The sequence below is a fragment of the Coregonus lavaretus genome (genome assembly GCF_964263955.1).
Source record: "Coregonus lavaretus genome assembly, chromosome: 1".
Classification (NCBI taxonomy): Eukaryota; Metazoa; Chordata; class Actinopteri; order Salmoniformes; family Salmonidae; genus Coregonus; species Coregonus lavaretus.
In genome coordinates this window covers 37,376,286-37,390,888 of record NC_139988.1, presented here as the reverse complement: position 1 = coordinate 37,390,888, position 14,603 = coordinate 37,376,286, and the positions used below count along the sequence as shown (strand labels likewise).

Genomic DNA, 14,603 nt, shown 5'->3' with positions numbered 1-14,603 from the left:
CTTTACAATAATAACCTTTGTTTACTAACTCAAACAAGTGTTTTTCTATTTCACATGCCTTTGTGGGTTAATTTCTAAGCTTTGGCATGTTTGTTGTCAAAGGGGGAAAAGCATGGTACAATAAAGTAAGAGCACTGTAAAAATCGGTTAAATTGAGATTTTAAATATGCTTGTGACTTTTAAACTGTTTCTGTCTCTCCTTTCCTTTACCGATTAAATGTCAAGTCTCATAATTCATTCCAGCTTTTGAACTCCCTGTCCAATATTGAACTTGTGCTTTGTATAAATGCAGCACTATGTAATTATATTTTCAGTCTGTATTAACTTCCTCCAAAACATCTTCCTCCAAAGCAGGGGCAGGAACCTTGTTTCGCTCCGAACTCCCCTTCCCATACTCGTTCTCCACCACCTCCCTACTACAACCCCCCTTCCTCCCCAATCAAGGGATGTTGCTGCTGCTTCTGGACCTGACTACAGGTCTGTAGTCCTGGCATATGACGGCCAACCAATAGAAGTTCAGGATGACCACCAGGAAGTTTTTAACGGAAAAGAACACCAACATCTGGTGGAAGACATCAAAGTAGGTCATGACGGTCAGCCGGACCACGAGGAATGGGCCATCCTGGATGAACAGGCTCTCAATGATGCTCCATATGTCTTTGCTGTGCTTGGTCAGGAAGGAATCGCCTTGGCCCTTGCCCACGCTTTCTGGCTTTGAGTTCACCACTAATACACACACACACACACACACACACGAGTTCAGTTTCAAAAACAATTTTCAGATATTATTGGAAACTGGGGCTGAAGGCCTGAAGTATTTCCGTTGAAGTCTTCAACAGGATTATTGTAGATACAGTGGGGAAAAAAAGTATTTAGTCAGCCACCAATTGTGCAAGTTCTCCCACTTAAAAAGATGAGAGAGGCCTGTCATTTTCATCATAGGTACACGTCAACTATGACAGACAAATTGAGAAAAAAAAATCCAGAAAATCACATTGTAGGATTTTTTATGAATTTATTTGCAAATTATGGTGGAAAATAAGTATTTGGTCACCTACAAACAAGCAAGATTTCTGGCTCTCACAGACCTGTAACTTCTTCTTTAAGAGGCTCCTCTGTCCTCCACTCGTTACCTGTATTAATGGCACCTGTTTGAACTTGTTATCAGTATAAAATACACCTGTCCACAACCTCAAACAGTCACACTCCAAACTCCACTATGGTCAAGACCAAAGAGCTGTCAAAGGACACCAGAAACAAAATTGTAGACCTGCACCAGGCTGGGAAGACTGAATCTGCAATAGGTAAGCAGCTTGGTTTGAAGAAATCAACTGTGGGAGCAATTATTAGGAAATGGAAGACATACAAGACCACTGATAATCTCCCTCGATCTGGGGCTCCACGCAAGATCTCACTCCGTGGGGTCAAAATGATCACAAGAACGGTGAGCAAAAATCCCAGAACCACACGGGGGGACCTAGTGAATGACCTGCAGAGAGCTGGGACCAAAGTAACAAAGCCTACCATCAGTAACACACTACTCCGCCAGGGACTCAAATCCTGCATTGCCAGACGTGTCCCCCTGCTTAAGCCAGTACATGTCCAGGCCCGTCTGAAGTTTGCTAGAGTGCATTTGGATGATCCAGAAGAGGATTGGGAGAATGTCATATGGTCAGATGAAACCAAAATATAACTTTTTGGTAAAAACTCAACTCATCGTGTTTGGAGGACAAAGAATGCTGAGTTGCATCCAAAGAACACCATACCTACTGTGAAGCATGGGGGTGAAAACTTCATGCTTTGGGGCTGTTTTTCTGCAAAGGGACCAGGACGACTGATCCGTGTAAAGGAAAGAATGAATGGGGCCATGTATCGTGAGATTTTGAGTGAAAACCTCCTTCCATCAGCAAGGGCATTGAAGATGAAACGTGGCTGGGTCTTTTAGCATGACAATGATCCCAAACACACCTCCCGGGCAACGAAGGAGTGGCTTCGTAAGAAGCATTTCAAGGTCCTGGAGTGGCCTAGCCAGTCTCCAGATCTCAACCCCATAGAAAATCTTTGGAGGGAGTTGAAAGTCCGTGTTGCCCAGCGACAGCCCCAAAACATCACTGCTCTAGAGGAGATCTGCATGGAGGAATGGGCCAAAATACCAGCAACAGTGTGTGAAAACCTTGTGAAGACTTACAGAAAACGTTTGACCTGTGTCATTGCCAACAAGGGGTATATAACAAAGTATTGAGAAACTTTTGTTATTGACAAAATACTTATTTTCCACCATAATTTGCAAATAAATTCATAAAAAATCCTACAATGTGATTTTCTGGAAATTTTTTCCTCATTTTGTCTGTCATAGTTGACATGTACCTATGATGAAAATTACAGGCCTCTCTCATCTTTTTAAGTGGGAGAACTTGCACAATTGGTGGCTGACTAAATACTTTTTTTCCCCACTGTATATACAATTGCATATTGTAAGTGCATCCTCACTATGTCATGTGTGATGAGTGGATGGTTACTTATCCACTTATAGTACATCATTTCAGGTTGTGAATAATGCAGTAGATTGGGGTAGGTCTTTTCTGAGAACAAGGGAGGCCGTAATGAACTGTTTATGATCCTCAACCCAGAATTGTTTAGCCACATGGCTATAATGGATTTCAGGAGGTTTGGGTTATTGGCAGTTTGCCTGACAATAGCTTACTCCATCAGCCAAGCAATGAGGAACTGAAGAAGAAGTGAGCCTTAATCTGTGTATAAAACTGACAGATTAAACCAAATCACTGTATACAATATAAAAAGGAATGTCTTTGAGTACATCCTTAAAGGGATCATTTGCAATTTTGGCAATGAAGCCCTTTATCTACTTGCCCAGAGTCAGATGAACTCGTGGATACCATTTTTATGTATCTGCGTTCAGCTTGAAGTAAGTTGCTAACTAGTGTTAGTGCAATTGCTAACTAGCGCTAGCTCAGGGGAAGTTGCCAAACTATCTCAAGCTTTTTGCATAATTTCAGCCAGTAGTTATGAAAGTGTTGCTCACAAACCAAAAGTGGTCCCCGTTTTTTGTTAACTACGTCATCTAATTGTGTACTATCATATCATCCATTTCGTGTGATATGTTACAATTTTTGTAACTTGTATGATATCATACAAATTTTTCAATTTGCGTGATATGTTATGAATCCATTTCGTAAAATATGTTACAAATTTGGATCCTGGAGTGCATCTTCAAGTGTTGCATCTTCCTATTTTATCCATACTGATGATAAAATATATTTCCTCTGAGTGTACTAAATAAAGTTTTCTTTTATCTTTGGTGAGATCCTTGTAGTTTGTGTGTAGGAAGTGGTGATAAGGACTCGGTGATAAGCACACAAATCAGCTCAGCTTTTTATGTTGCAACTTGGCTACGATAGCGCTGGATTGTCTCGTTTCAAATGTTTAGGCAAATTCGAAACTTTTCTGGCCACAGTCATGCTACAAAGAGATAACTTGATAAAGTAGGTAGGGCTGTGGGGGAGGCTCTCTGCAGTTCTATGTCTACAACAGATAATGAAATTAAAGATAAAAAATCTTAAGGTTTACCTTCATAGATGTGACATTCACAATGCTGTCTATGATATGGCTCTCCCACTCAAATAAACCCTCAAACCCACCATGAAAGTCTTGGCATCAGCATATAAAATACATCTAATCTGTAATTCACCGTAAAGAATATGAGCCTCAACATTCGAACAGATCTCCATAGCCTGTGTCTGTTGGCCAAAGTCAAGGAGAGTTAAATTCACTGCAGATAGGAATAATAAAATCACATGTTGAGACCCACCAGCCAGATGGAGAGGAAACTGTAACATGCTCCAGGTCCACACCGCTAGGATTATATACACCAGTTGAGGGCTGTTCTCCCTGGGAGGAATACAGAACACACAGCTCAACTAGTCAATGGGCTGATTCCACAGTAGCGGGAGTGGAAAATATATTTGGTATCTCATATATAAACTTCATTGGGAGAAGGGATGTTTAAATGGGTTTTACATTTAAGGCCCTTTTTAGACCTACAGTGAGGGAAAAAAGTATTTGATCCCCTGCTGATTTTGTACATTTGCCCACTGACAAAGAAATGATCAGTCTATAATTTTAATGGTAGGTTTATTTGAACAGTGAGAGACAGAATAACAACAAAAAAATCCAGAAAAACGCATGTCAAAAATGTTAGAAATTGATTTGCATTTCAATGAGGGAAATAAGTATTTGACCCCCTCTCAATCAGAAAGATTTCTGGCTCCCAGGTGTCTTTTATACAGGTGACGAGCTGAGATTAGGAGCACACTCTTAAAGGGAGTGCTCCTAATCTCAGTTTGTTACCTGTATAAAAGACACCTGTCCACAGAAGCAATCAATCAATCAGATTCCAAACTCTCCACCATGGCCAAGACCAAAGAGCTCTCCAAGGATGTCAGGGACAAGATTGTAGACCTATACAAGGCTGGAATGGGCTACAAGACCATCGCCAAGCAGCTTGGTGAGAAGGTGACAACCGTTGGTGCGATTATTCGCAAATGGAAGAAACACAAAAGAACTGTCAATCTCCCTCGGCCTGGGGCTCCATGCAAGTTCTCACCTCGTGGAGTTGCAATGATCATGAGAACGGTGAGGAATCAGCCCAGAACTACACGGGAGGATCTTGTCAATTATCTCAAGGCAGCTGGGACCATAGTCACCAAGAAAACAATTGGTAACACACTACGCTGTGAAGGACTGAAATCCTGCAGCGCCCGCAAGGTCCCCCTGCTCAAGAAAGCACATATACAGGGCCGTTTGCCAATGAACATCTGAATGATTCAGAGGAGAACTGGGTGAAAGTGTTGTGGTCAGATGAGACCAAAATCGAGCTCTTTGGCATCAACTCAACTCGCCGTGTTTGGAGGAGGACGAATGCTGCCTATGACCCCAAGAACACCATCCCCACCGTCAAACATAGAGCTGGAAACATTATGCTTTGGGGGTGTTTTTCTGCTAAGGGGACAGGACAACTTCACCGCATCAAAGGGACGATGGACGGGGCCATGTACCGTCAAATCTTGGGTGAGAACCTCCTTCCCTCAGCCAGGGCATTGAAAATGGGTCGTGGATGGGTATTCCAGCATGACAATGACCCAAAACACACGGCCAAGGCAACAAAGGAGTGGCTCAAGAAGAAGCACATTAAGGTCCTGGAGTGGCCTAGCCAGTCTCCAGACCTTAATCCCATAGAAAATCTGTGGAGGGAGCTGAAGGTTCGAGTTGCCAAACGTCAGGCTCGAAACCTTAATGACTTGGAGAAGATCTGCAAAGAGGAGTGGGACAAAATCCCTCCTGAGATGTGTGCAAACCTGGTGGCCAACTACAAGAAACGTCTGACCTCTGTGATTGCCAACAAGGGTTTTGCCACCAAGTACTAAGTCATGTTTTGCAGAGGGGTCAAATACTTATTTCCCTCATTAAAATGCGAATCAATTTATAACATTTTTGACATGCGTTTATCTGGATTTTTTGGTTGCTATTCTGTCTCTCACTGTTCAAATAAACCTACCATTAAAATTATAGACTGATCATGTCTTTGTCAGTGGGCAAACGTACAAAATCAGCAGGGGATCAAATACTTTTTTCCCTCACTGTATACATGCCTCCTGTAATACCCTATGATCTGTGAATCGTACATGATACAGACATCTTCATGTCATTATACTCCTTACTGTGTGCTCTAAAAAAAAATTGTGTGCACGAACAGCCAAAGAAAAAACTATAGTATGTTGTCATACTATATGTGCAAACTGTTTAGACTGGAAAGCATAAGCCTCAGTCAGTAAAGTCAATCGAAAGGTCAGACACCTACTTGACATCAGACAGCGTTTCACTGGTGAACTCCAATATGTCAGCTGCTGTGCCAACGAAGATAAGCAGGAGCTGGGAGAGTTCGTTCCGCGTGACCCCGCTCCCCAGTGGGAGGAGCCACTTCCCTACGATGAGAAGGATTAGCAGGACCTGATGGAGGGCCAGGATCCAGTCGTTGGGGCAAACCGTGGACATGATTTGGTCAAGAACCTCAAATGTCAAGAGAGGGAACAGAGGGTCAAACCATAGATAATAAACACTCGAAAATGTGCTACAGTAAAAGGCTCAGGGTAGGGATAGGACAAGGAAAGAAGAGTCCCCTAATGACCCCTGAGACCTCCGTCACTGCGATTGAAATAACCTTATACACTGAGTATACAAAACCTGCTCTTTCCATGACATAGATTGACCAGGTGAATCCTGGGCAAGACAAAGTGCCTTTGAACGGGGTACGGTAGTAGGTACCAGGCGCACAGGATTGTGTCAAGAACTTCAACGCTGCTGGGTTTTTCACGCTCAACAGCTTCCTGTGTGTATCAAGAATGTTCCACCACCCAAAGGACATCCAGCCAACTTGACACAACTGTGGGAAGCATTGGAGTCAACATGGGCCAGCATCCCTGTGGAACACTTGACACCTTGTAGAGTCCATGCCCCAACGAATTGAGGCTGTTCTGAGGGCAAAAGGGGGTGTTCTTAATGTTTGGTATACTCAGTGTATGTTAATAATGGAAAGTACTAAATACATTTGAAGTCGTAAGTTTACATACACTTGTTTTTCAACCTCTCCACAAATTTCTTTTTAACAAAGTATAGTTTTGGCAAGTCGGTTAGGACATCTACTTTGTGCATGACACAAGTAATTTTTCCAACAATTGTTTACAGACAGATTATTTCACTTATAATTCACTGTATCACAATTCCAGTGGGTCAGAAGTTTACATACACTAACTTGGCTGTGCCTTTTAACAGCTTGGAAAATTCCAGAAAATGATGCCATGGCTTTAGAAGCTTCTGATAGGCTAATTGACATCATTTGAGTCAATTGGAGGTGTACCTGAGGATGTATTTCAAGGCCTACCTTCAAACTCAGTGCCTCTTTGCTTGACATCCTGGGAAAATCTAAAGAAATCAGCCAAGACTTCAGAAAAAAAATTGTAGACCTCTACAAGTCTGGTTCATCCTTGGGAGCAATTTCCAAACACCTGAAGGTACCACATTCATCTGTACAAACAATAGTACGCAAGTATAAACACTGTGGGACCACGCAGACACGTCATACCGCTCAGGAAGGAGACGCATTCTGTCTCCTAGAGACAAATCAATCCCAGAACAACAGCAAAGGACCTTGTGAAGATGCTGGAGGAAACAGGTACAAAAGTATCTATATCCACAGCAAAACGAGTCCTATATCAACATAACCTGAAAGGCCGCTCAGCAAGGAAGAAGCCACTGCTCTAAAACTGCCATAAAAAAGCCAGACTATGGTTTGCAACTGCACATGGGGACAAAGATCATACTTTTTCTGGTCTGATGAAACAAAAATAGAACTGTTTGGCCATAATGACCATCGTTATGTTTGGAGGAAAAAGGGGATAGCTTGCATGCCCAAGAACACCATCCCAACCGTGAAGCACTGGGGTGGCAGCATCATGCTGTGGGGGTGCTTTGCTGCAGGAGGGACTGGTGCACTTCACAAAATAGATGGCATCATGAGGAAGGAAAATTATGTGGATATATTGAAGCAACATCTCAAGACATCATTCAGGAAGTTAAAGCTTGGTCGCAAATGGGTCTTCCAAATGGACAATGACCCCAAGCATACTTCCAAAGTTGGTGCAAAATGGCTTAAGGACAACAAAGGTATTGGAGTGGCCATCACAAAGCCCTGACCTCAATCCTATAGAAAATGTGTGGGCAGAACTGAAAAAGCGTGTGCAAGCAAGGAGGCCTACAAACCTGACTCAGTTACACCAGCTCTGTCAGGAGGAATGGGCCAAAATTCACCCAACTTATTGTGGGAAGCTTGTGGAAGGCAACCCGAAACGTTTGACCCAAGTTAAACAATTTAAAGGCAATGCTACCAAATATTAATTGAGTGTATGTAAACTTCTGACCCACTGGGAATGTGATGAAATAAATAAAAGCTGAACTACATCATTCTCTCTACTATTATTCTGACATTTCACATTCTTAAAATAAAGTGCTGATTTTAACTGACCTAACATGGAATTTTTACTACGATTAAATGTCAGGAATTGTGAAAAACAGAGTTTAAATGTACAGTGGGGAAAAAAGGTATTTAGTCAGCCACCAATTGTGCAAGTTCTCCCACTTAAAAATATGAGAGAGGCCTGTAATTTTCATCATAGGTACACGTCAACTATGACAGACAAAATGAGAAAACAAAATCCAGAAAATCACATTGTAGGATTTTTAATGAATTTATTTGCAAATTATGGTGGAAAATAAGTATTTGGTCAATAACAAAAGTTTCTCAATACTTTGTTATATACCCTTTGTTGGCAATGACACAGGTCAAATGTTTTCTGTAAGTCTTCACAAGGTTTTCACACACTGTTGCTGGTATTTTGGCCCATTCCTCCATGCAGATCTCCTCTAGAGCAGTGATGTTTTGGGGCTGTCGCTGGGCAACACGGACTTTCAACTCCCTCCAAAGATTTTCTATGGGGTTGAGATCTGGAGACTGGCTAGGCCACTCCAGGACCTTGAAATGCTTCTTACGAAGCCACTCCTTCGTTGCCCGGGCGGTGTGTTTGGGATCATTGTCATGCTGAAAGACCCAGCCACGTTTCATCTTCAATGCCCTTGCTGATGGAAGGAGGTTTTCACTCAAAATCTCACGATACATGGCCCCATTCATTCTTTCCTTTACACGGATCAGTCGTCCTGGTCCCTTTGCAGAAAAACAGCCCCAAAGCATGATGTTTCCACCCCCATGCTTCACAGTAGGTAGGGTGTTCTTTGGATGCAACTCAGCATTCTTTGTCCTCCAAACACGACAAGTTGAGTTTTTACCAAAAAGTTCTATTTTGGTTTCATCTGACCATATGACATTCTCCCAATCCTCTTCTGGATCATCCAAATGCACTCTAGCAAACTTCAGACGGGCCTGGACATGTACTGGCTTAAGCAGAGGGACACGTCTGGCACTGCAGGATTTCAGTCCCTGGCGGCATAGTGTGTTACTGATGGTAAGCTTTGTTACTTTGGTCCCAGCTCTCTGCAGGTCATTCACTAGGTCCCCCCGTGTGGTTCTGGGATTTTTGCTCACCGTTCTTGTGATCATTTTGACCCCACGGGGTGAGATCTTGCGTAGAGCCCCAGATCGAGGGAGATTATCAGTGGTCTTGTATGTCTTCCGTTTCCTAATAATTGCTCCCACAGTTGATTTCTTCAAACCAGGCTGCTTACCTATTGCAGATTCAGTCTTCCCAGCCTGGTGCAGGTCTACAATTTTGTTTCTGGTGTCCTTTGACAGCTCTTTGGTCTTGGCCATAGTGGAGTTTGGAGTGTGACTGTTTGAGGTTGTGGACAGGTGTCTTTTATACTGATAACAAGTTCAAACAGGTGCCATTAATACAGGTAACGAGTGGAGGACAGAGGAGCCTCTTAAAGAAGAAGTTACAGGTCTGTGAGAGCCAGAAATCTTGCTTGTTTGTAGGTGACCAAATACTTATTTTCCACCATAATTTGCAAATAAATTCATTAAAAATCCTACAATGTGATTTTCTGGAGAAAAAAAATCTCAATTTGTCTGTCATAGTTGACGTGTACCTATGATGAAAATTACAGGCCTCTCTCATCTTTTTAAGTGGGATAACTTGCACAATTGGTGACTGACTAAATACTTTTTCCCCCCACTGTATGTGGCTAAGGTGTATGTAAACTTCCGACTTCAACTGTATACTTAGATGTGACCCTGTCGTCGACTGTGAATTCGCGAATACGTCAACATCTGTGTAGAAAGGCCATGTGAATATTTATTGTCTTCTGAATGTTTATTGCTATATTGAGGTCAAGGGTCCTAGCTACAGTAGATTTAAGAAAAGTGAAAGGTAAAATAGTCAAGAAACGAAAACTAGTTCCAGTATTTACCTTTAAATAGGTTTGAACCGTTAAATTCTCCACAGTTTCGTTCAGAGAAATCATGCTTTTCACATTTTCCCATGAGTCCATTTTCTTGCACTGAAATGAGAGAAGTGACGTTGTAAGTAAATGTTTTATAACTTTCATGCATACATTGAACATGGAGCTTTGCGATTTTTCTCCATCTCTGTTTTCTGTACCTGAGGGTAACTAGATTTGTTCTCCTGATGATGTAGTTCCAAAATCCAGATGGAAGGAATTATATTGATCAGGAAAAGCAAGATGGCTGGCGAGAACCTCGGGTTGAAGGAGAAAATGAACTTGATTTATTTTTGTGACAACTCTTTATTCCATTCACATGCATTTGAGAGATGCATGCACCTATTGTGACGCGTGATTTGAAGGAGTCAGGCGCAGGAGGGTAAATCACAGTATACAGAGTTTATTCCGTAATCCAGCGTAACCAGTCCAGTGCGCAAAACAGGCGCACTGGAACAAACATGCACACGGGGAAAATACCCCGGCAATACAAAATACTGAGCTCAACCGAGCTACTAATCCTCACAATTGGCCTAGCGTTGTCCGGGTTTGGCCGGTGTATGCCGTCATTGTAAATAAGAATTTGTTCTTCACTGACTTGCCTAGTTAAATAAAGGTAAAAAAATAAAAATAAAATTAAAAAAACACTCACAAGGACAAGGGGGCAGAGGGAATACTTATATACATACTAATGAGGGGAATATGAACCAGGTGTGTGTAATTGACAAGACAAAACAAATGAATGTATAATTTTCATAATCATGGCACGCTTTGGGTAAGAGCTATTGCAAATTTAAAGCTGGAATATTTTGTTTATTTGTTTACTGTTACAGGTTTTGGTTTTTCCATTTATGTTTTGAGGTTGGACTTTTAGCACGTTAGCACGTAGGGCGCACCGATTGGTGTTACCTCGTTAGTCAGTATAATAATAATAATATAATATGCCATTTAGCAGATGCTTTTATCCAAAGCGACTTACAGTCATGTGTGCATACATTTTTACGTATGGGTGGTCCCGGGGATCAAACCCACTACCCTGGCGTTACAAGCACCATCCTCTACCAATTGAGCTACAGAGGACCACAGTATGTGTTACACCTGTGCTGGTTGCCATCTCGTTAGTGGGAAGGTGTTTCACCTGTGCTGGCCCAGGTGCTATTCAATGCAAATAGTCCGGGTAGCCATGATTAGCTGTTTAGGAGTCTTATGGCTTGGGGTAGAAGCTGTTAAGAAGCCTTTTGGACCTAGACTTGGCTCACCGGTACCGCTTGCCGTGCGGTAGCAGAGAGAACAGTCTATGACTAGGGTGGCTGGAGTCTTTGACAATTTTTAGGGCCTTCCTCTGACACTGCCTGGTATAGAGGTCCTGGATGGCAGGAAGCTTGGCCCCAGTGATGTACTGGGCCGTACGCACTACCATCTGTAGTGCCCTGCATTCGGAGGCCGAGCAGCTGCCATACCAGGCAGTGATGCAACCAGTCAGGATGAGGGGTTTTCAGTGACTCTTTGTTAGTTCCCCTTTCTGTTTGAGCAACATCATTTGGTTTTCTTGTTGGGGAACGTAACAAAATGGGTGGCTCATCCGGGATATTGTTTCCCATGAGTATGGTAGTTGCTATAGTCACCTACTCGGAAGCTCTGCTATACCCAGATATTTGAGTGTTCAAAATACACTTTTGAGTTTCTGTCACTGACATCCACCTTGAGGGGATATACGATTGTTGGAATCATTTTGAAAGTTGCATAAACACACAGGCTAATAAAATTAAAATAAAGCCATGGACTTTAAGTTGGAAACATTTGTGGAGAACCCTACATGGGAGATGCTAGATGAATGCACAAAGGCGAATCTGCTCATCGCAAAGCATTGGCATTAAAGTGGCATCTGGCGATCCAAAAGTAGTTGCCAAAGAGTTGATCGGTACTGTTTTAGTGGATGAGGAAATCCTCTCGGAGAGTGAGGCTGATGAAAAAGGCACTACGGGTAGTAGAGTAGATCCCCGTAGACATACAACTAAGGGAGTTAGAACTAAAGGCAAAGTTGTAGCAACAACAATTTGAGCTTTAACAACAGAAATTAGAGTTGGAGCACAGGGAAAGACAAGATGAGCGTGCAGCCAAACAAGAATGAGAACGTGCAGCCAGACTAGAACAAGCAGAACGTGCACATGCCATTCGATTAATAGAGATGGATCTGCAAGCGCTCCGAATCCAGTCAGGCCATCCTGCACCCTCAACAGAGTTTGATCTTGATCGGAACAGCTGGCTTGTACCGCCTTTCAATGAAAAGGAGGTGATGTATATTTTACTCTGTTTGAGCGGATTGCCACATCCCTATAATGGCCGTGAGATATTTGGTCACTGCTCCTCAAATGTTCTTGTGGGAAAAGCTCAAAAATTGTACACCGCTTTATGGCTTGACCAGAGTTCAGACTATGACACTGTTAACTTCTTAAGGATCTGACCCTTTTTTTCAATTTTCGCCTAAAATGACATACCCAAATCTAACTGCCTGTAGCTCAGGACCTGAAGCAAGGATATGCAAGTTTGTGGTAATGTGAAATTAATGTAGGAGAATATAACACATTAGATCTGGTAAAAGATAATACAAACAAAAAAACATGCGTTTTCTATTTTCTTGTTTTGTTCCATCATCTTTGAAATGCAAAAGAAAGGCCACAATATAATATTGCAGTTCAGGCGCAATTTAGATTTTGCCCACTAGATGGCAGCAGTGTGTGTGCAAAGTTTCAGATTGATCCAGTGAAGCATTGTAATACTGGACTATTTTGTATCAAGTCTGCCCAAATGTGCCGAATTGGTCAATTGATACATTTTCAAGTACATAACTATAGAGAACATACAAAAATGATATGGTAATACAAAATGTAAGTTTACACACTCCCAGGAATGTCATACATGATGGATCATTAGCTTATACACTAACTTTTACACATCTAGATGGCCGGGCGGGGTCGGTGTGGAGCCAAAGACAGCAGGGGTTCAAATTGTAAAACCCAGTTCCTACATTTGAATATAAAAATGGATTTTATCAAACAAAACTATGCTACATTTTATCTCTGGGACCCTTAGGATCAGCGCAAGACTACTGAATGTAAGTAATAATATGCCATTTAGCAGACGCTTTTATCCAAAGCAACTTACAGTCATGCGTGCATACATTTTTTTTTGTTTTGTGTATGGGTGGTCCCGGGGATCGAACCCACTACCTTGGCGTTACAAGCGCCGTGCTCTACCAGCTGAGCTACAGAGGACCACGTACATTATTTACCTTCACAGGTGAATGTATCAAACCAGTTGCCATGATAAGTTTTTGTTGTTGTTGTGCACTCTCCTCAAACAATAGCATGGTATTCTTTCACTGTAATAGCTACTGTAAAATGGACAGTGCAGTTAGATTAACAAGACTTTAAGCTTTCTGCCCATATAAGACATGTCTATGTCCTGGAAAGTTTTCTGTTACTTACAACAGTCATGCTAATCACATTAGCGCACGTTAGCTCAACCGTCCTGTATATGGGACACCGATCCCGTAGAGATTAAAGCTGCTATCCTTCGGGCTTACAAGTTGGTCCCAGAGGCATACAGACAACAGTTCCGTAAATTACGAAAGACAGAATCACAAAACCCCACCCGTTTCGTTTTGGTTGTCAGTGACTCTGTTAGTCCCCCGTTCTGTTTGAGCGACATTGTTTGTTTTTCTTGCTGGGGAACGTAACATTAAATTATTTAAAACATTTTGAAGTCGTGGGTTTTTGTCCATCCTCCCATCATTCAGAATATATCAATTTCATAGTCATGGCATTTTACAGTTATATTAAACTTCATTTTGCACTATCTTATTTGTTGTCTGTTATGTCTTTAGGATAAAAATATTTGGTAAGAGCTATTTAAGATTGAAAGGAAGAAAAATATATTTATCAAAATGTTTAACAATAGACGTGGAAAACACAGACTATCCAATATTATTATTATATTAAACTTCTTATTTGTTGTCTGTTATGTCTTTAGGACTAAAATATTTGGATAGCCTGCACATGACAAATTATGCACAGTATGCTAAAATAGCGTAGGCTATAATAGAATAAATGAACAGAATCTTACCATTTATAATCCTTTCCCTTTCTTATTTTCAAAGTTATGATCATTTCGAGAATGAGAGGTAGAAACAGGAATGTCAGAAACCAGAAGTTATTGTCATCTTTAACCAATTTCACTCTCCAAACTCCGATTAGTGAGATGACAATAAATAGCAACCTAGTAACAATCGCACATGAAAATTTGACCACAAATGCCATGACGCTTAATGGTAAAGATTCGACAGTTTAAGGGTCCCGTTATTCCTGAAGATTCAAGCTCCAGTCGACCGCCGACAATGAATAACTTACTCTACAACACACGGTCGTCACTAGTTACCACAGCCACAAAGTTATAAACCGCGCCCAATTCTACAATTTATTTTCTTAAAATTGTATTTTAAACTTAACCTTAACCACACTGCTAACCTTATGCCTAACACTAACTAAATTAACTTAATTAATTTTTATGGTATTGTG

At 41.6% G+C, this 14,603-nt stretch overlaps 1 protein-coding gene across 1 annotated transcript; it reads right to left on the bottom strand.

The window, feature by feature from the left end:
* Positions 1–439: 439 nt before the first annotated feature.
* On the bottom strand, positions 440–14,345 carry LOC311128808 (transmembrane protein 26-like; the record flags this gene model as incomplete). The annotated part of the gene is made up of 6 exons (XM_084161040.1): positions 440–726; positions 3,830–3,909; positions 5,879–6,087; positions 9,997–10,086; positions 10,188–10,284; positions 14,152–14,345. 6 exons carry the CDS (start codon positions 14,343–14,345, stop codon positions 440–442), a joined length of 957 nt encoding a protein of 318 aa, XP_084017166.1.
* Positions 14,346–14,603: the final 258 nt, after the last annotated feature.